The 21,568-nt window shown below is 42.9% G+C and overlaps 1 protein-coding gene across 4 annotated transcripts in view; it reads left to right on the forward strand.

Moving 5' to 3' along the window:
* LOC111959417 (unconventional myosin-Ib) overlaps positions 1-21,568 on the forward strand; it is a 151,688-nt gene that overhangs the window by 111,034 nt on the left and 19,086 nt on the right. For all 4 annotated transcript variants that reach the window (XM_023980940.2, XM_023980941.2, XM_023980942.2 and 1 more), the window contains exons 8-14: positions 1,211-1,309; positions 1,875-1,978; positions 3,141-3,288; positions 9,064-9,182; positions 16,726-16,812; positions 16,975-17,040; positions 18,544-18,648. In XM_023980940.2, the coding sequence (XP_023836708.2) occupies positions 1,211-1,309; positions 1,875-1,978; positions 3,141-3,288; positions 9,064-9,182; positions 16,726-16,812; positions 16,975-17,040; positions 18,544-18,648 (728 nt within the window). The remainder of the gene's footprint in view (positions 1-1,210; positions 1,310-1,874; positions 1,979-3,140; positions 3,289-9,063; positions 9,183-16,725; positions 16,813-16,974; positions 17,041-18,543; positions 18,649-21,568) is intronic.

Here is a 21,568-nt window from a genome sequence, read left to right on the forward strand (position 1 = left end):
CAGAGAGGAAGAAAGGATCCATGTTCTGTCCCCTTTTTGATTACAGTTCAGAGGCAACGCATCGCTCAGCTCGGCTCGTCTGTCGCTCTGTAAAAGATGCTACGTTATTGATGAGCTGACAGACAACCCAGAGAGAACCACTTAGTATTTAACACACACACACTTAGTGACTACCATGTGGCGTTGAAGCGTGGCTAGCAATAGCTGGCACCGATTCGTGACCACCTACCTTATAGCTGTTGACGCCCGGGGCTCACTCATATATATACACACACACGTACGTTCTATTGACCTCCTGTGTCAGAGAGGGTGTAAATTCATTATGAAGTGGTTCCTGACTCTTCAAGCAGTTAATGCCCCTGCTGAGAAGATGAATCAGGACTTAGCTGATTCGTAGCTGAATGCCAACAGGCATCCTACTCAGGTCCCAGGGCGGAATATAGCCCTATCTTCAACATACCTTGGCTTGTCAAGCAAACATGGCTTTTCTATGCCTGTCCATTACCAAACTCAAAACCAAGTTCTTAGTTTTCTGATCAACTTGAAAGACCTTGGGCTCTAACTCTGACCACAGCATTAACTGAATAAATACAAAAGTGTGTTCATGTGTAATTAATCGAGGATGCCATTCCTTAGTTGAACTCCTTAGTATCATAAGTATACATCCCATATATCCTTTCAATATAGGTGTTGTTGTAGTTGGTCATTAGCCATGGAGGAGCAGCTGACTTGATCTCTTCATATGGTTTCCTCCTCGGAGTCTTCTTGTGCCGGCTGGCTAGGAGGCTCCACTTCTATACAATGAACAATGAAACGCCAACATGACCATGGTTCGGTCACCTTGGAAACACTAATATTTGGCTATAACAGGGAGATACATCCATCAGGGAGTTTTTCCTAGCCACCGTGCTTCTACACCTGCATTGCTTGCTGTTTGGGGTTTTAGGCTGGGTTTCTGTACAGCACTTCGAGATATTAGCTGATGTACGAAGGGCTATATAAAATACACTTGATTTGATTTGATCCGTGCACTATAGATGTGGTCTGACACTGACCATGTGTAGACGTAAAATATCAGTTGTGTTCTTAGCTCATTGAATGGAATATTTTATATGTCCTGCACGTGTAGAAAGCTCATCAAATAAGTTGTGTTATTTCTCTTTATAACAGTCGTGTCTTTTTAATCCCCTGTATTTTTGTTGTCCCGTAGATTTGTTGGAGAAGTCCAGGGTTTGCAAGCAGCCAAGAGGAGAGAGAAACTTCCACATCTTCTACCAGCTTCTTTCTGGAGCTTCAGGTGACACCCTGAGTAAGTTATACACACAGTTATCGGTAACACTTCATTTGACACCAGTGCTTATAACACCTGTATGACGTCATTAACATGTTATGAAGCTTCATTACATGTATCATAACATCTCAGAAACGGTCATGAATGTTTAAGATATGTAATGACACTTAGAAACGGCGCTAAATATAATGTCACGAGTTATCGAACGGAATAATGTCTTGGTTACGTGACCATTACTTAAACATGAACCTGTGATTAAGTACAGAGAACAAAGACTGTGAAACCAGTATGGCTTATGTGTTCTCAGCTGGAGCTCAGCCACTGTTTGGCAGTATTGTTGAAGGAGAACAATATCTCATGGTGGACAAATATCAAATGACTTGATTTAGCAGCAGTTAATGTAACCTGTAATCCAATACACCATGCAGTGGAATGGCTTTCTTTGATACCTGATTCAGGCCTTTAAAGGTGCCCATTGAAACTGCTACTCTGAAATGTTTTTGTGCGTATATAGCACCTGCACACCAGCATTGACTGAATAGGCCATGCTAAAGCCATGTGTGTTTGTCTCTCTGGCCCACAGCGAAGCTGAAGTTGGACAGAGACTTCAGTAAGTACAACTACCTGAGTCTGGATTCAGCCACCGTCAATGGACTAGACGACGCAGCAAGCTTTAGGACCGTCAGGGTGGGACACTCTATCACACTCACTCACACTAATTCCTGTCTGTCATTGTAATTTTTGGTTTAGCTGAGGTGTGTGGCAAAGGGTTGTGTGGCAAAGGGCTGTGTGTGTGGCAAAGGGCTGGTCTGAGCTCATTATCTCCAGAGCAGGTTGATTGGATTAAGGTAACTCGTCCATGCTAACCTGCTCCTTACCAGCCCAGGGTTGATTATGGGCTAGCCGCCTCTACAGCGCCTCCCCCTGTTATGTAACTTCTATCTATATCCACTTTTTAGTACTCAAAGGGGAATTTCACCTGCAGTGCAGGCCTTCACAACAGTAAACAATAGCTAAATGCTTTAGAATACACAGTGACAGTCTGGCTGCCCGTTTCTGTGCTGCTGTGGGAAACCTGAGGGAGAAACAGCAGCTGCATCCTCCCACACTGACATGTGAGGCTGTCGCTGCAGAACATGGTCACCATGTGCAGTCGCTCAGCCCCTCTTCCTCTTGACTCACTTACTGTTGACAACACACAGAGGATGTTATGTTATGAGGTGCCTGCCTTCCCTTTATCCCAAACCACTATCTTGCTGCCCTTGGACTCTGTGGCAGTGGTTGCGTCTGAAATACAACCCTATTGCCTATACAATGCACCCTATGGGCCCTGGACAAAAGTATTGTAGGGTATAGGGTGCCATTTGGGATGAGTACTTTTCTCAATAAGGGAGCAGGCCACGTCTCAGCTGTAGTCCAACTCAACACGATTGAGTTCAGTGCTATACCAAAATAGGCCTCTCCACTGGATATGATGCTGTTGGAGCCAAAGGCAGCCTGCTACAGTCTTCTCTCACCCTTGTTCACAACGGTGTCAAATCACAGTAACACACATTTAATCATTTAAAATATTTCCCCAACCACAGTCCACATCACTTTGCCCTCTGTCACTAGTTGTCTCGCTCTTCCCTCTCCAGTCCAGATACTCACTCTTCTTCCTGTTGTCCTTGTTATTAGTGTGTGTTCAATGTACATGTAGTCAACATAAAAGTCAGACTGAGGAGAATCACTGATCTTCAAATCACCTTGCATCCCAAATAACTACTCATTAACTGATCAAGATTAGTTCTTCTGCACCTCGCCTTGGCTAAGTGTCTGATGGGCTGTTTCTCTCTATGTTCTCTCCCAGAATGCAATGCAGATTGTGGGCTTTATGGAGGATGAGGTGCAGTTGGTCCTAGAGCTGGTAGCAGCCGTCCTCAAACTGGGGAACATTGAGTTCAAACCAGAGTCCAGGGTCAACGGCTTCGACGAAAGCAGGGTCAAGGACAAGAATGGTGAGACAATGGTCTGACTGGACAACCAACAGCTTTACGGTGGGACACAATGTCCTGTTACAGTACACATGCGTACACATCTCACTTTTAAAAAAACTTTTGTGCCCCCTTTGGATAGCAAAGAATGTGGATTTCCCTTACATCTTGAAAATGTAAATATAATGTATTGTGGTTGTAGAAAATATTTTTTTGTTTTTGCATTGTCTGGTCAATTGAAGGACGTACAAAATAGACGCTATAAAATAAGCATACTGTAACGTATCAGTTATATTATAACCACTGACTAATGGTTATCCCCTCCACAACTAACCATACCAGTAAGTTCCATCAGCAGTAGCCTATGTGTTGTTGCACTGCCCTCTACGGGTTAATGTTTAATTTCATGGTTTACTAAAGCCAGGTGTACACTACATGATTTTTGGCCCGATTTTAGCTGTCCCAGACAAGTTTTTGAGATCTAAACCAAAATCCCCTTGCCTACTCGGGGCACGTGGCCGTCACCGACGCTCGTTTAATGTGACTGGCTCATAGACGCAATCTGAGGGCTACCAATCTCGTCTTTGAATAGCCCCAGATGTCCCGATATTTTCAACCAGGTTTGATTTTATCAGCAAAAAATCTGCAATGCTCTTGTAGTGTGAGATGTGCAATGACAAGTGATCAGCAATAGCCAATGAGAGCTCGCCAGAGAAGAAGCCAGTGAAATGATTGATGTTTTGCGTCACCCAGAATGTGTAGACTCTCGAGAAGGAGCGATGACTGCATCTGTACTTGACTTTAACCAAAGCGAAAATGTCAAATCGTTACAGCTCTGAAGTACACACGCAATATTATTCAATTCAAAATGTTGGCTAGACATTTCAACACTGTCAAGCATGAATGTCGGACTGAAAATGTTTGAGGCTGCTTTGAGCCAGACAGCGTGGTATCCAACAATCCTCACAACCAAGTGAAGAATCTTGTAGTGTGACCCTTGTCTGTGCCAGATCATTTAGTGTGCGCACCACTGCGTTGTCAAGACAAAACAACCTACAGGAAAGATGGTTGTTTAATGTGAGAGGCTCAGCGATGTTAGGATTTGAAAGTCATGTAGTGTCCACCCGGCTTAAGGATGGATCGAAATTTAAAGAATGGTTAATGGGGGAGGGTCATGCTTTTTCAATTTCAGTCAAGGGGAGGGTTTAGTATTTTTTTTAAATCTAGTCCAGGGAAGGGACATGTAATTGGTAATCAATGAAATTTCAATATTTCTCAGTGTTTTAGAATGAGTTGCTAATTAGGCTATATATGGCTGTGTGCATGACACCGCCCTCATCTGACTCTCTGCTGGGCACCCAATATCAAGTCTCAATCAAATGATCCATAAACTATAGGCTACGAACTGCATGCTCGGAGAAGCACAGCGCAAATATTTATTTCTAAGATAGATAATGGGATGGTGTAAATACAACTAGGCTGCATTACATACTGCAATTGATATTCCAACCCTGATCCCAGGCCTGCTCTGTTCTTGCTGATCAAAAATGTTTTGTGCTGCCTAACCAATGGCTGTGCTGTGTAGGCCTACAGTGGCAGTTCAGGAGGGAAGTCAAAGGGTTCGTCCGTATTTTTTATTTTTTTGCCTATGTTTTCAGTTTAAAAAGGAGAGTGCGAAGATGAGAAGGAAGACCGGAGGACAACTTTGATACCTTGCTAATACTATGATTGATTTTATTAAAAACAATGTTCCTTGCTCATGATGTACAGTTGAAGTCGGAAGTTTACGTATATCTTAGCAAAATACATTTAAACTCAGTTTTTCACAATTCCTGACATTTAATCCTAGTAAAAAATGCCCTGTCTTAGGTCAGTTAGGATCACCACTTTATTTTAAGAATGTGAAATGTCAGAATAATAGAGTGATTTATTTCAGCTTTTATTTCCATCACATTCCCTGAGGGTGAGAAGATTACATACAGTCAATTAGTATTTGGTAGCATTGCCTTTAAATTGTTTAACTTGGGTCAAATGTTTCAGGTAGCCTTCCACAAGCTTCCCACAATAAATTGGGTGAATTTTGGCCCATTCCTCCTGACAGAGCTGGTGTAACTGAGTCAGGATTGTAGGCCTCCTTGTTCGCAAATGCTTTTTCAGAACTACCCACATCTTCTATAGGATTGAGGTCAGGGCTTTGTGATGGCCACTCCAATACCTTGACGTTGTCGTCCTTAAGCCATTTTGCCACAACTCTGGAAGTATACTTGGGGTCATTGTCCATTTGGAAGACCCGTTTGCGACCAAGCTTTAACTTCCTTATAGATGTCTTGAGATGTTGGATCAATATATCCACATAATTTTACTTCCTCATGATACTATCTATTTTGTGAAGCGCACCAGTCCCTCCTGCAGCAAAGCTCCCCCACAACATGATGCTGCCACCCCCGTGCTTCACGGTTGGGATGCTGTTCTTTGGCTTGCAAGCCTCCCCCCTTTTCCTCTAAACATAAGGATGTCATTATGGCCAAACAGTTCTATTTTTGTTTCATCAGACCAGAGGACATATATCCAAAATGTACGATCTTTGTCCCCATGTGCAGATGCAAACCGTTGTCTGGCTTTTTTATGGCGGTTTTGGAGCAGTGGCTTCTTCCTTGCTGAGCGGCCTTTCAGCTTATGTCGGTATAGGACTCATTTTACTGTGGATATAGATACTTTTGTACCCGTTTCCTCCAGCATCTTCACAAGGTCCTTTGCTGTTGTTCTGGGATTGATTTGCAGTTTTCGCACCCAAGTACGTTCATCTCTAGGAGACAGAATACGTCTCCTTCCTGAGCGGTATGATGGCTGCGTGGTCCCATGGTGTTTGTACTTGCGTACTATTGTTTGTACAGATGAACGTGGTACCTTCAGGCATTTGAAAATTGCTCCCAAGGCTGAACCATTTCTTTTGATTTTCCCATGATGTCAAGCAAAGAGGCACTGAGTTTGAAGGTAGGCCTTGAAATACATCCACAGGTACACCTCCAATTGACTCAAATTATGTCAATTAGCCTAACAGAAGCTTCAAAAGCCATGACATAATTTTCTGGAATTTTCCAAGCTGTTTAAAGGCACAGTCAACTTAGTGTATGTAAACTTCAGACCCACTGGAATTGTGATACAGTGAAATAATCTGTCTGTAAACAATTGTTGTAAAAATGACTTGTGTCATGCACAAAGTAGATGTCCTAACCGATTTGCCAATACTATAGTTTGTTAACCAGAAATTTGTGGAGTGATTGAACAACGAGTTTTAATGACTCCAACCTAAGTGTATGTAAACCTCCGACTTCAACTGTTTTTATCAGTTATTGACCTCACAATAAGCTGAAACTTGAAGCATTAGCCTTGAAACAATCAATAGAAAGGGACACCTCATGGGCGCTGAAAGTAGTCAAATTTGAGTAAGCATTTAAAGTCTTAATTTTAATTTACTTTTAACAAGAGGGCTTTGTGAGGGAGTGTATTTCTTCCTGTCTTAAAAGTAAGAGGTAGGCCTATCTGTTTCACAGATGAAATTAGGTTATAGGCTCCATACATTTGTTGGTCAATTCCTCCACCCACAATGCACTCTTTAATTAGCCTACTTCCGTGTCAGTGAAGGGCTGTTCAGTTAAAACCAAGACTCGAATTGAAGGGATATGAGGGTATGCCATACGCCTACCTTTGAATTAAGGAAAATGGCAAAAAGAGCAGGCCTACCCATTGTTAGCTTAATATTTTGAAGAAAATAAAGCCCATCTGATTTATATAATGTGATATTTAACAGTGCTTTGTTCCGCGATGCTTCATGCTATAAACGAGCTGTAAAATACACGGGAAAGACGTGACTGATGCATATGGGAATATTATTGTTTTGTTCCTTAAACATTCAGAGGCTGAGCTACAACCTTCTATTGCCAAGGATTCAAAAAATAGACTCTGCATCTAATTTTGTTAAAATCAATTGATTAAGCTATTCACTTTCTGTACAATAGAAGATGTTTAAATCCAAACAGCTTTTAGAGAAACACTTGTGACCTTCTCTCGTTGGGTTGAGCCATGTAAGAAGAATAGCGAGCAGTTAAAGCTGCCATTTTTCTCCATTGGTAGGCCTATTCTGTCTGGGGTGGAAATGTAGGCCTAACTTTTGAAAGTACCAAAAGATTCTTAATGATATCTCAGATTTAATTATTTGCAAACAGGGACAGTTTTGTTACAAACAAGACACACTGATTTGACATTGGAGAAATATGATACGATGAACACACAGGCCTATCTCTGTCCATTCCTACCCTGTAATTTCGGTAATTTGTGTGTTGTAACAAAATATCCTTCTAATATTTAAAAGGCTGTAAAACTGCATGAATGTTCATAAGGCCATTTTTTCTGGGACCTGCAAATGCGATGATAGATTAATGCAAAACTTTGACTATAAACGAGATCCCACAACCTTCTGGCCCGCAGCTCTGTGCACTATCAAAATTCCTGTAATGCTTACAGGACGAAGAATGGTTTCTGAAACTGCATGTCTAGCGCTCTGGTCTGTCTGAGAAGTAAGGGTAAATGGTAGACATTAATTATTATCTTGGATATAGGGGATGGTCACTTGTTTTTATCCTTCAAGCATTCATGGAGGGTGTAGGTGAAATATGGAGGGCCATCCATTTTAAATTGGGTGAGGTCCTATTTTCTCCTTGTAACCCTTATGAATAACATTCACTCCTTAACTACAGTTGTCTATAGTATGCAATGTTTTCTGATGGTAAGTACAGTACGCCTACTTATGTAACTGCTAACAGCTCTCCCCTATTAAGCAAATGTAATATTTTGCATGTCTGAATAACCCAGCCGTGGCACAACTTTGCATTCTTTCTTTGCAAACAAAACTCCTTTCTAATCTACAGGATACACTTAAGTGGAAGAAGTCCACATGGCTTGTGGTGTGAATCATGAAGTCCACATGGCCTGTGGTGTGAATCATGAAGTCCACATGGCCTGTGGTGTGAATCATGAAGTCCACGACCTGTGGTGTGAAATCATGAAGTCCACATGACCTTGGTGTGAAATCATGAAGTCCACATGCCTGTTGGTGTGAATCATGAAAGTTCCACATGGCCTGTGGTGTGAATCCATGAAGTCCACATGGCCTGTGGTGTGAATCATGAAGTCCACATGGCCTGTGGTGTGAATCATGAAGTCCACATGGCCTGTGGTGTGAATCATGAACTCCACACTTCTACATTAGGTTATTCATGGATTTCCCCTTGTGACCATTTGACAGCTGTCACTATACACAAAGACATTTGTCAACAACACTATTCTTACATAAGACAATTGAGTGAGACAATTGACCTTTAAATACCTAAATACATTAAGGCTAATGCACTAACTCCTCTTAAACATTACTCCATCCGACTGCTTTGGGGTATCCTGGCCAGGAGACAACACTGTTCCTAAAGGAGATCGTCTGAGATCTCAGAGTAGATCACCTTATCTCTCTAAGGAAAGGGTTTAGCTAATGCCCTTATGGCTACCCACTGGAACCGTGATACTGGCATCAAGTGGCATTGTTGGTAAAGCTTAACATTGATATGGATTCCTTATTCACAGGGGATAGATTTCCTTTATTGAAGCGTTTCATCTAGTCATTGCCTATTTTGTTTGCTATACAGCTATTCTTTGCCTTCGGCCTGTATACAAAGCTCTATGATTGAGCGTTTGTGTCAGTTGTTCTGTCAGTGAGTGTGTGTGTGTTTCCTCTGTTCTATTTTCCAGACCTGAAGGAGATGTGTGAGCTGTTGGGGATTGAGCAGTCTGTGCTGGAGAGGGCTTTCAGCTACCGCACCGTGGAAGCCAAGATGGAGAAGGTGTCTACCACACTCAACGTGGCCCAGGTGAGAAGATCAGCACTGTATAGCATCACACTTCTTTAGTTCTATCTATTTAAACATGAGTGTGTATATAATGTATGGGTCTAATCCTGATTGCTCATTGGTTAACAGCGCTTTCCAGCCGGTGTCTATTCCACAAGTTACCACCGGCTAAAGCTATGACGTTAAAATGCTTAATTACTCTGTTCCATCTGACTGTGCAATCCACTGTCTCATCAGCCCAGGCAGGGAAGTTATAAACTTTATCTCCTCTATAAAAAGCATCTAGACATTATCTCACATTTCTTTTAGTCTAAAATTTTGTTTTCAACAGCTGAGATTTGTATAAACCTTGCCGTCTGTCTCTCTGACATTAGCAACATTGTTTCAATATTCAAATTTTATCTCCCACTGTCCCATAGTAATGAACGTGTAGGGGTCAGGAGGAGACAGACAGGCAGGCAGCGTTTCTTAGCCAGTCGAAATTATGAAACAGCTGGCCTAATTTTTATGGATTTATATACAAAGAAATATCAATTGAATAAACGTAAAACAAAACAAAGTGCAGCTAGTTTGCAGTCTTTCCAACATCAGTTTGAAGTGATTGTGTTAGCTGTGTTGGCTAGCTCATCTGATGAGAGAGCACATTTTCTATGTCGGGCCTAACAACACCCGTGCCAATATATTCTCCTAACACTGGCTTCTCGGGCATTATCGCTTTATTAATGTATGCCACTTTTATCACCACACAGTACAGTGAGTGGGAGTGCATTGATTTTATGTATTTATTTTAGTAATATATATATTTTTGGCATCTTTTTTTGCCAACATACAAAAAAACATATGTAGACGAAATCAATAAACAACTTAACGTTTACATTCATACAATGTAATCCCACATGTTGCCATTGTATCCACACCCAGTGTTGGTTCTAATACTAGACTCTACCCCATATGACACTGCATTGATTTTAGTATGTATATTTGTTCTCTGTGGGACTTGAACCCACAACCTTGACTTTGCTAGCGCCATGCCCTCACCAACTGAGCCAAACAAGACCACCTGTCATCAGTGTATAGCAACACACTTACTTTCATGATAGCACTGACAGACTAAGTCCCAGGGGATGTTTTCACACTGCAGTTGTGGGTGGATGAGAGGATTATTTCCCTTTGACTTAATTCTCTGGCTAGCTTACTTCCTATCCCCATCTACTGTACATGGAAACATGTCCATTATGGATGAGGATTTGGTGAATTCTCCCCTGGAAATTGCAGAAGTAGGCCAGGTTTTGGAGGTTAGTGAGTTCAGGCAGTCAGGCACATTCATGTTTAGGATAAACATATAGGAATAGAAGCTAGTTTCCTCTCCTTATGCTGGAGGTTTGAGTTCAGGCAACATTCAGTTGGTGATGAGAAGAAGAATGTCAGGGGCTAGTCCTCTCTCTAGTCCTCTCTCTGTTCTCCAGAAAAGCAGCTTAAGAAGGTTAGTATGAAGGGATGAGCTTCACTCCTCCTGAAGTGTGATTTTATACATCCTTGGCAGTTTTCTGGTAGCCTGGTCCCAGATCTGTTTGTGCTGTGTTGCCATCTCCTAAATTGCTGTGAAAATGACCATAGGAATTGACAAGACAGCACTAACAGATCTGGGACCAGGCTACAGATCTGACTCCTTGAGACCGGGACACCCTCCCCTGGTGGTACTGTGTGCTTTCTCTTATCTTCACAAACATCCGGCCAGATGGCGTAAACAGAAGGGTATATAAAGGCCAGGCTGAGACAATAAATCAGAGCACATTGGTTCGAGCCCTTGGAGGAACTATCGAACTAAAGGATCACCAGCTCATCCATAGCACATCACCAGTCTAAGCATCACCTCCTAGAAGTGTTTGTTTGTTACGGAGGTTATGCCTGGTCCTGTCCATGCCACAGCGCTCTGTCACTGCAAGTTCACCTCTTCCGGTGTGTGTTTGCGTGTGTGTGTTTACATGATGAATGACAGCCTTTCTCTACTCCAGTGTGGCTGTATGCCAGAGGATGAGCCTCCATAACTATAGGGATGCTATTCGGCCCACGCTAGGACACACCTCCTCAGACAGCTCAATGTATAATTTTGTTCCCTTGTGGATGGTTGGAATGAGAAACATTCTACAGCTGGAATTACAGCTTGACTGTCACTTCACATCCATAAAAACTGATCTATCCCTGTCCCAGTTGAATGCCACACTACTACAAGCATTTACCAGAGATATTTACTACAGCTATATTTCTTTCTGCATGAGAGCACTAAAATCTACTGAACAAAATGGGAAGTTTTGTCACAACACAATGCCACAGATGTCAAGTTTTGAGGGAGCGTGTAATTGGCACGCTGACTGCAGGAATGTCCACCAGAGCTGTTTCCAGATAATTTAATGTTAATCTACCATAAGCCTCCTTTAACAGTTTAAGTTCAACTTTTCCCCCGATGCCTTGATGGATGAAACCATACCTTGAAGGCAGAACTCAGTGTGTCAGAGTGAGCAATGAGCTGTCGCCCACTCTTAGCTATGATGTGGGCGTGCCCCAAGGGTCAATACTGGGGCCCCTCCTGTTCAGCTTGTACATTAATGATCTGCCTTCTGTCTGTACTGGATCTGAAGTTCAAATGTATGCAGATAATATAGTGATATATGTGCATGCAAAGCGCAAACAACAAGCTGCACAAGAACTCACTACTGGAATGGTCCAGGTTACAAAGTGGCTCAGTGACTCTGTTTTTTTCACATTGAGATACAAACACGTTTGCATGTTTTTCACAAAGAGGGCAACAGATGTCCATGTGTCAGGGGAGAAGCTTCAGGTGGTATCTGATTTTAAGTACGTTGGCATCATACTTGATTCCAACCTCTCTTTTAAAAAGCATGTGAAAAAGGTAATTCATATAACCAAATTCAACCTAGCTAATTTCGGATTTATACGAAATTGTTTGACTACAGAGGTAGCAAAACTGTACTTCAAATCTATGATACTCCCCCACTTAACATACTGCTTGACTAGTTGGGCCCAAGCTTGCTGTACAACATTTAAACCTATTCAGTCTGTCCAATAACAGGCTCTCAAAGTGCTTGATAGGAAGCGCAATAGCCATCATCACTGTTACATCCTCAGAAAGCATGAGCTCCTGAGTTGGGAAAATCTTGTGCAATACACCGACGCATGTCTTGTATTCAAGATCCTAAATGCCCTGGCTCCCCCTCCACTCAGTATTTTTGTTAAACAGAAAACCCAAACATATGGCAGCAGATCCACAAGGTCTGCTATGAGGTGACTGTATAGTTCCCTTAAGGAAAAGCACCTTTAGTAAATCAGCTTTCTCTGTGAAAGCTTCCCATGTCTGGAATACACTGCCATCAGACACACATAACTGCACCACATATCACACTTTCACAAAATGCATGAAGACATGGCTAAAGGTCAATCAGATTTGTGAACATAATCCCTAGCTGTGTATTGGCGCTTTCCATGTTGTCTGTTGTCTGTAGCTTGTGAGGTGTGGAAACACTTTGTTGCTATTATGAATTGTGTCTTGCTGCTTTTTGTTCTATGTTGCTCTGTCTGTCTGCTACGTCTTGCTTGTCCTATGTTGCTCTGTCTGTATGCTATGTCTTGCTTGTCCTACAATCTTTAATTGTTGCATGTTGCATTTATATTTTTGTTCAATGTATATGCAGTGCATTCTGAAAGTATTCACTTCCACATTTTGTTACGTTACAGCCTTATTTTAAAATGTATTAAATTGTTTTTGCATCAATCTACACACAATACCCCATAATGACGAAGCAAAAACCATTTTAACAGTACTACTTACATTTTTGCTAATGTATTAAAAATAGGAAATGGAAATATCACATTTAACTATTCAGACCATTTGTTGAAGCACTTTTGGCGGCGATTACAGCCTCAAGTCTCCTTGGGTAGGACGCTACAAGCTTGGCACACCTGCATTTGTTGTTTCTCTCCCATTCTTCACTACAGATCCTCACAAGCTCTGTCAGGTTGGATGGGGAGTGTTGCTGCACAGCTATTTTCAGGTCTCTCCAGAGATGTTCGATTGGTTTCAAGTCCGAGCTCTGGCTGGGCCACTCAAGGACATTCATAGACATTTCCCGAAGCCACTCCTGCATTGTCTTGGCTGTGTGCTTAGTGTTGTTGTCCTGTTGGAAGGTGAACCATAACCTGCTCAGGAACTCAGAATGGGACTTTCATCAAGGATCTCTCTGTACTTTGCTCTGTTCATATTTCCCTCGATCTTGACTTGTCTCCCAGTCCCTGCCACAGAAAAACAACCCGACAGCATGATGCTGCCGCCGCCATGCTTCACCGTAGGCATGGTGCCAGGTTTCTTCCAGACGTGATGCTTGGCATTTAGGTCAAAGAGTTTAATCTTGTTTTCATTAGACCGGAGAATCTTGTTTCTCATGGTCTGAGAGTCTTTAGGTGCCTTTTGGCAAACTCCAAGCGAGCTGCCATGTGCCTTTTTACTGAGGAGTGTCTTCCGTCTGGCAACTCTACCATAAAGGCCTTTTTGGTGGAGTCCTACAGAGATGGTTGTCCTTCTGGAAGGTTCTCCCATCTCCACAGAAGAACTCTGGAGCGCTGTCAGTGACCATCGAGTTCTTGGACTCCTCCCTGACAAAGGCCCTGCCACACCGATTGCTCAGTATGGCCAGGCTGTCAGCTCTAGGAAGAGTCATGGGGGTTCCACATTTCTTCTATTTAAGAATGATAGAGGCCACTGTGTTCTTGGACCTTCAATGCTGCAGAAATTTTTTGGTACCCTGTGCCTCAACATAATCTTGTCTCGGAGCTCTACGGACAATTCCTTCCGCCTCATGGCTTGGTTTTTGCTCTGACATGCACTGTCAACTGTAGGACCTTACATAGACCGACAGGTGTGTGCCTTTCCATATCAAGGTCAATCAATTGAATTTACCACAGGTGGACTCCAATAAAGTTGTAGAAACATCTCAAGGATGATCAATGCGATATGCAACTGTTCAGGGAAGTCAGGAACCAATACACGCAGTCAGTCAGGAAAGCAAAGGCCAGCTTTTTCAAGCAGAAATTTGCATCCTGTAGCTCTAACTCAAAAAAGTTCTGGGATACTGTAAAGTCCATGGAGAACAAGAGCACCTCCTCCCAGCTGCCCACTGCACTGAGGCTAGGTAACACGGTCACCCACCGATAAATCCGTGATAATCGAAGACTTCAACAGCATTTCTCAATGGCTGGCCATGCCTTCCTCCTGGCGACTCCAACCTTGGCCAACAGCCCCGCCCCCTCCGCTGCTACTCGCCCAAGCCTCCCCAGCTTCTCCTTTACCCAAATCCAGATAGCAGATGTTCTGAAAGAGCTGGAAAACTGGACCCATACAAATCAGCTGGGCTTGACAATCTGGACCCCCTATTTCTGAAACTGTCCGCCGCCATTGTCGCACCCCCTATCACCAGCCTGTTCAACCCTCTCCTTCGTATCATCTGAGATCCCAAGGATTGGAAAGCTGCCGCGGTCATCCCCCTCTTCAAAGGGGGAGACACCCTGGACCCAAACTGTTACAGACCTATATCCATCCTGCCCTGCCTATCTAAGGTCTTCGAAAGCCAAGTCAACAAACAGATCACTGACCATCTCGAATCCCACCGTACCTTCTCCTGCTGTGCAATCCGGTTTCCGAGCCGGTCACGGGTGCACCTCAGCCACGCTCAAGGTACTAAACGATATCATAACCGCCATCGATAAAAGACATTACTGTGCAGCCGTCTTCATCGACCTGGCCAAGGCTTTCGACTCTGTCAATCACCATATTCTTATCGGCAGACTCAGTGCTCCGGTTTTCTAATGATGCCTTGCCTGGTTCAACACTACTTTGCAGACAGAGTTCAGTGTGTCAAATCGGAGGGCATGTTGTCCGGTCCTCTGGCAGTCTCTATGGGGGTACCACAGGGTTCAATTCTCGGGCCGACTCTTTTCTCTGTATACATCAATGATGTTGCTCTTGCTGCGGGCGATTCCCTGATCCACCTCTACGCAGACGACACCATTCTATATACTTCCGGCCCTTCCTTGGACACTGTACTATCTAACCTCCAAACGAGCTTCAATGCATACAACACTCCTTCCGTGGCCTCCAACTGCTCTTAAACGCTAGTAAAACCAAATGCATGCCTTTTCAACCGTTCGCTGCCTGCACCCGCACGCCCGACTAGCATCACCACCCTGGACGGTTCCGACCTAGAATATGTGGACATCTATAAGTACCTAGGTGTCTGGCTAGACTGCAAACTCTCCTTCCAGACTCATATCAAACATCTCCAATCCAAAATCAAAGCAAGAATCGGCTTTCTATTCCGCAACAAAGCCTCCTTCACTCACGCCGCCAAACTTACCCTAGTAAAACTGACTATCCTACCGATCCTCGACTTCGGCGATGTCATCTACAAAATAGCTTCCAATACTCTACTCAGCAAACTGGATGCAGTTTATCACAGTGCCATTCGTTTTGTTACAAAGCACCTTATACGACCCACCACTGCGACCTGTATGCCCTAGTCGGCTGGCCCTCGCTACATGTTCGTCGTCAGACCCACTGGCTCCAGGTCATCTACAAGGGCTATGCTAGGTAAAGTGCCGCCTTATCTCAGTTCACTGGTCACGATGGCTACACCCACCTGCAACACGCGCTCCAGCAGGTGTATCTCATGAATCATCCCTAAAGCCAAAACCTTATTTGGACGCTTTCCTTCCAGTTTCTGCTGCCTGCGACGGGAACGAATTGCAAAAATCTCTGAAAGTTGGAGACTTTTATCTCCCTCAACAACTTTAAAAATCTGCTATCCGAGCAGCTAACCGATCGCTGCAGCTGTACATTAGTCCATCTGTAAACTACCACCCAATTTACCTACCTCACCCCCCATACTGCTTTTATTTATTTACTTTTCTGCTCTTTTGCACACCAAGTATCTCTTCTTGCACATGATCATCTGATGATTTATCACTCCAGTGTTAATCTGCTAAATTGTAATTATTCGATTTATTGCCTACCTCATGCCTTTTGCACACATTGTATATAGATTCTCTTTTTTTTCTACCATGTTATTGACTTGTTTATTGTTTACTCCATGTGTAACTCTGTGTTGTCTGTTCACACTGCTATGCTTTATCTTGGCCAGGTCGCAGTTGCAAATGAGAACTTGTTCTCAACTAGCCTACCTGGTTAAATAAAGGTGAAATAAATAAAATAAAAAATGGAAACCAGATGCACCTGAGCTCAATTTCAAGTCTCATAGCAAAGGGTCTGAATACTTATGTAAATAAGGTATTTCAGTTTTTTATTTGTAATACATTTGCAAAAATTTCTAAACCTGTTTTTGCTTTGTCATGATGGAGTATTGTTTGTAGATTGAGGATTCTGTATTTATTTAACCATTTTATAATGAGGCTAACGTAACAAAATGTGGGAAAAATCAAGGGGGCTGAATGCTTCTCGAAGGCACTGTATACTAAGCCCTTATTTGTGATTTGCTAGGCCTACTATGCCCGTGATGCCCTGGCCAAAAACCTCTACAGCCGTCTGTTCAGCTGGCTGGTCACAAGGATCAATGAAAGCATCAAGGTAGGTCTGGTCTCATTATATGAGCCAGATTTGTCAACTATTATTCTATAAGCCATTGACTGTAAAGATATAAGCCCTACCAAAGTAGATTAAATGAGTGTCAGTAAGACAGGACTCATTTTATATGTATCTTATACTTTCTCTTTCTATTTCTCCTCTCAGGCTCAGGCCAAAACACGCCACAAGGTGATGGGAGTCCTGGACATCTATGGTTTTGAAATATTTGAGGTAAGAGTAATGGCTCAGTTTGGCAAATGGGTCCCTGGCCTAAATGGACAGAGATACCTCACACGACCCCTCACCCATGAGCAAAAGCATATTGTTTGCCTAAAACAAAGAACTTGTGTGGTTTCATGAGATTATTAATTTGACATAAACAACTAGCAACTAAACTTCCGTAGTCCAGTGTGTCTTTAAGTTGATCTCGAGTTCATGTTCCTAATGTGCCTGACTGTTCCCCACTCATTGTGAAGTCATTCCATTCCTCTCTACTGAATGTTGTTGTGTCTGGGCCGACAGGATGGAGTAAGTACACCTGCCGAGAGTGTGCAGTGTGCATGCTGCGATCTATCTTCTCGTCTTAATTCAGATCCTCATCTATAACAGGACTTCCATTGTGTTTTTTTGTGGTGGGATATGAAGGAGTACTGGTGCATCTTAAGTGAAGGAGAGGACATTCAATAGCAGAGCTTTTCTGAAGAGTGTATGAAGTAGCTTGGTCCCAGACCTGTTTGTGCTGTCCTGTCAACTCCTATGGTCCTCGTCATGCCAAGTGTTTGGCAAGGCTGCACAAACAGATCTGAGACCAGGTTATGTATGAACACTCTCCTTCTGTTGCCATGTGAGGCCTGCTTTTCCTGACCAAAAGTGTCCAGTACACCCTTCGCCCCATATTGATGCTGTTCTAACCCACTGTAACCTAAGCAAATGGAGTGATATTGTTTCCTAACCCAACCAACGCTGATGCTGTTTGCCAAGTAGGGTTGATTGCAATGAAAAAGGAACTGGTCATCTAAATTAATAGGGAAAGGGGATAATTTTCATAATTTGGGCTTTGAAATGGTTAACAAACTGTCTTTCAATACTCACTGTTCAACACCTTTTGAAACAAGTTTATGATTAACACTGAAGCTTTACCGAGGTTAGTTTACATGTATTCATGATAAGAAACACAGGTAGGATTTTATGATCAGGCAGCTATTTGTCTTATTGTCCAAAGACACTGTCCTTTGTTTGTTCAAGAGTGGTTGTAAAGCAATGAGAAATGTCACCAAGGAATAGAAAGTTCTAGACACGTTCTGCTTGGTTGGTTGCCTAGATTTGTAGCTAGCATTGCCTCAGTTTTATAGTAGATCAGTTCCCACAGTAGTTTAGAGAGAGAAAATAGATTCTCTCGGGTTTGTTTGGAAAGAGACATTTTCTTTGTTGGCGTGACATTGCGGTGAAGGAATGGAGCTCGAGCAATTATGGAGCCAGCCCGGGTCTGTTTTGGCATTACCCTAGTGTGATCCAACAAAGGGGAAGAAGGACCCCGGAAGTGACCCGAAAGCTTATTGAATGGCTGCATGACAACACAGAAACAGATGGGGGCATTTCACAGTGGCAGGCAGACGAGAGAGTACTGAATGTGGTGCCATGTGGTACCCTGCTGTTTGCATCTGGACAGGCTAAAATGTGGCCTAATGACTGAATATGAGACTAAATGGTATCTATGGGTGTTCTCCTCTACAGGACAACAGCTTTGAACAGTTCATCATCAACTACTGCAACGAGAAGCTTCAGCAGATCTTCATCGAACTGACGCTACGTGAAGAGCAGGAGGAGTACGTCAGAGAGGTAAGGAACGTTTCCCTTTCTGGGAACAACAGGGCTGTAGAGCACACTGTATCAAAACATGTAGAAACAGAATAAAAATGAGTGTTACTTATTGGACCACGTAGTACAGGTGGTCCCTCCCTTTTTTAGTTTGGGTCGTGTTCATTAGACACTAATCTACTGGCATCCACAGAGGAGGGAGTTGCCCCATAAAGCCATCCACCTCGCACCGTTCACCCACAACCATAGCACCCTCTGCCCCCCTGACACTTCACTTCTACACGCTAACAGGTCCATTTGTAGTTTGAGCCAGGCCTGTCAACCAGTGTTCTAGTACGTCTGGGCTGTGATGTTGACCATGCCTATATCACTCTGTTTTGTCCAGTCGCTCCCGTTCACTTCATGTACCTCTTGCTCTTTCACTCTTTTCTTTCCTCTCTGCATCTGTACCCCATTGCACTTCCTCCATGTTCTATTGTCCACCTCATTTATCGTTCTAGTCCTTTCTCTCCCTCAACCTTCTCTCCTGCTTTCTTCACCACTCTTTCCATATCTCTCTCCCTCTCCTCTCCTCTGTGGGTTTGGGGACTGAAGTGATCCTTCACTCCAGCAGGGGTAAACAGACTTCTTCCCCTGGGGCTCAGGCCTCTGTTTGCTTTCAGAGCTCTAAGTATGTGAGTGCTGCTCCCTTGACCTCCCCTCCATGATATTCCATTGCCTGGCCTCGCTCCACATCAGTGCATGGGAAAATACTACACTGTGGGAGACAGGAGGGATGCAGAATCCGGATGCAGGATGCAGAATCCGCATCCCCACATGGCTAACCCAGCCCCGCCCCCAAACCTGGTCTCCCTGTCTGTCACATAGACCAAGTCTGCCAGAACCACCAGTTACCAGCCCTGACCCTGTGGTTCGGCACCATTTTTTATGTTCAAACAGGCACGTTCTTTCAGAAACATGCTGTGCTCTTGAGTCTTGTGCTCTTATTGAGGTGTATATAAATGTATATACATTGAATAGAAAATATATTTTAAGGACTCTTACTGTTTAAACCCCAAGCTACAGCTGTGTCAACCCATTAAACCAGCAACAGCAGATCTGACTGAATGGCTTTGGTCAGTCAGGCCAGACAAATGATTTAGATACTATCAGACATAGTGAACTGCTTAAAAGAAAATTCCACCCAAAACTATCTTTTGGTATTTGTTTCAGTAATCCATTGTTGATATAGTCCCAAAATGTTTTGCTTGTCAGCAATCAAGTTTTCTATATATACACTACCGTTCAAAAGTTTGGGGTCACTTAAAAATGTCCTGGTTTTCCTGATATTCCTGGAATATCTACATAGGCGTACAGAGGCCCATTATCAGCAACCCATCACTCCTGTGTTCCAACGCCACGTTGTGTTAGCTAACCCAAGTTTATCATTTTAAAAGGCTAATTGATCATTAGAAAACCCTTTTGCAATTATGTTAGCACAGCTGAAAACTGCTGTTCTGATTAAAGAAGCAATAAAACTGGACATCTTTAGACTAGTTGAGTATCTGGAGCATCAGCATTTGGGGGTTCGATTACAGGCTCAAATTGTCCAGAAACAAATAACTTTCTTCTGAAACTCGTCAGTCTATTCTTGTTCTATTCCATGTACGAGAAAAGATCTCGTACAATGCTTTGTACTACTCCCTTCACAGAACAGCGCAAACTGGCTCTAACCAGAATAGAAAAAGGAGTGGGAGGCCCCGGTGTACAACTGAGCAAGAGGACAAGTACATTAGAGTGTCTAGTTTGAGAAACAGACGCCTCACAAGTCCTCAACTGGCAGCTTCATTAAATAGTACCCGCAAAACACCAGTCTCAACGTCAACAGTGAAGAGGAAACTCCGGGATGCTGGCCTTCTAGGCAGAGTTGCAAAGAAAAAGCCATATCTCAGACTGGCCAATAAAAAGAAAAGATTAAGATGGGCAAAAGAACACACACTGGACAGAGATATGGCTTTTCTTTGCAACTCTAGAAGGCCAGCATCCTGGAGTTGCCTCTTCACTGTTCACGTTGAGACTGGTGTTTTGCGGGTACTATTTGGTTGCTGATAATGGGCCTCTGTACGCCTATGTAGATATTCCAGCTACAATAGTAATTTACAACATTAACAATGTCTGCACTATATTTCTGATCAATTTGTTATTTTAATGTACAAAAGTTTGGGGTCACTTAGAAATGTCCATGTTTTTGAAAGAAAAGCGTTTTTTTTTTTTACGGTATGACGCATTTTGATTCTCTGTTCTGTAAGTTGTTGACTAAATAGAGCCCCACAGTTGAGGTGTCATAATAGCCCTAAAACCTAGCGGTCAAACAGGGAAATGGTTCCATTCGTTTTTCTACCATTAGACATGCAAGACTACACATCCCTGCAAGCTCCTGCATGTAATCTCTAGCCTTTGCTAACAGGTATTGTCAATTTAAAACTTACACAAGACAGTTCACAGAATTGTCCACTTAAAGAAATGTAACAAATTAATTCATTAATACTTTTAGCTAACAATATGTAGTTAATCCAGAGATTCTTACCTTTGCCTTGAATTGTCCCTCTCGTCCAGAATCATGGAATTTGTAGTTCTTTATGATAGCCACATTAGCAGCTAATTAGTATTTCATTTTGGGGGGGTAAATACAAGCAAATATATTGATAAAAGTAATCTTGTCCTAGAGAGATTTACACAGTTATCAGAACATCACGCTAGGGTAAGCCTACACAGAACACAGCCCTTATTTTAAGGGTTTCTAAAATCCCCTATGGGGAAAAATGAATGGTGGATAAACGATTGGAACCATTTCCCTGTTTGATTGCTAGGTTATATGGGTATTATGACTCGTACTGTGGTACTCTATGGCCCATTGGTTAGCTGCCTGTCTGAGAGTCTTGAAGGTCAGTGGGTTTATCTC

Source organism: Salvelinus sp. IW2-2015, linkage group LG36 (assembly GCF_002910315.2).
Source record: "Salvelinus sp. IW2-2015 linkage group LG36, ASM291031v2, whole genome shotgun sequence".
NCBI lineage: Eukaryota > Metazoa > Chordata > Actinopteri > Salmoniformes > Salmonidae > Salvelinus > Salvelinus sp. IW2-2015.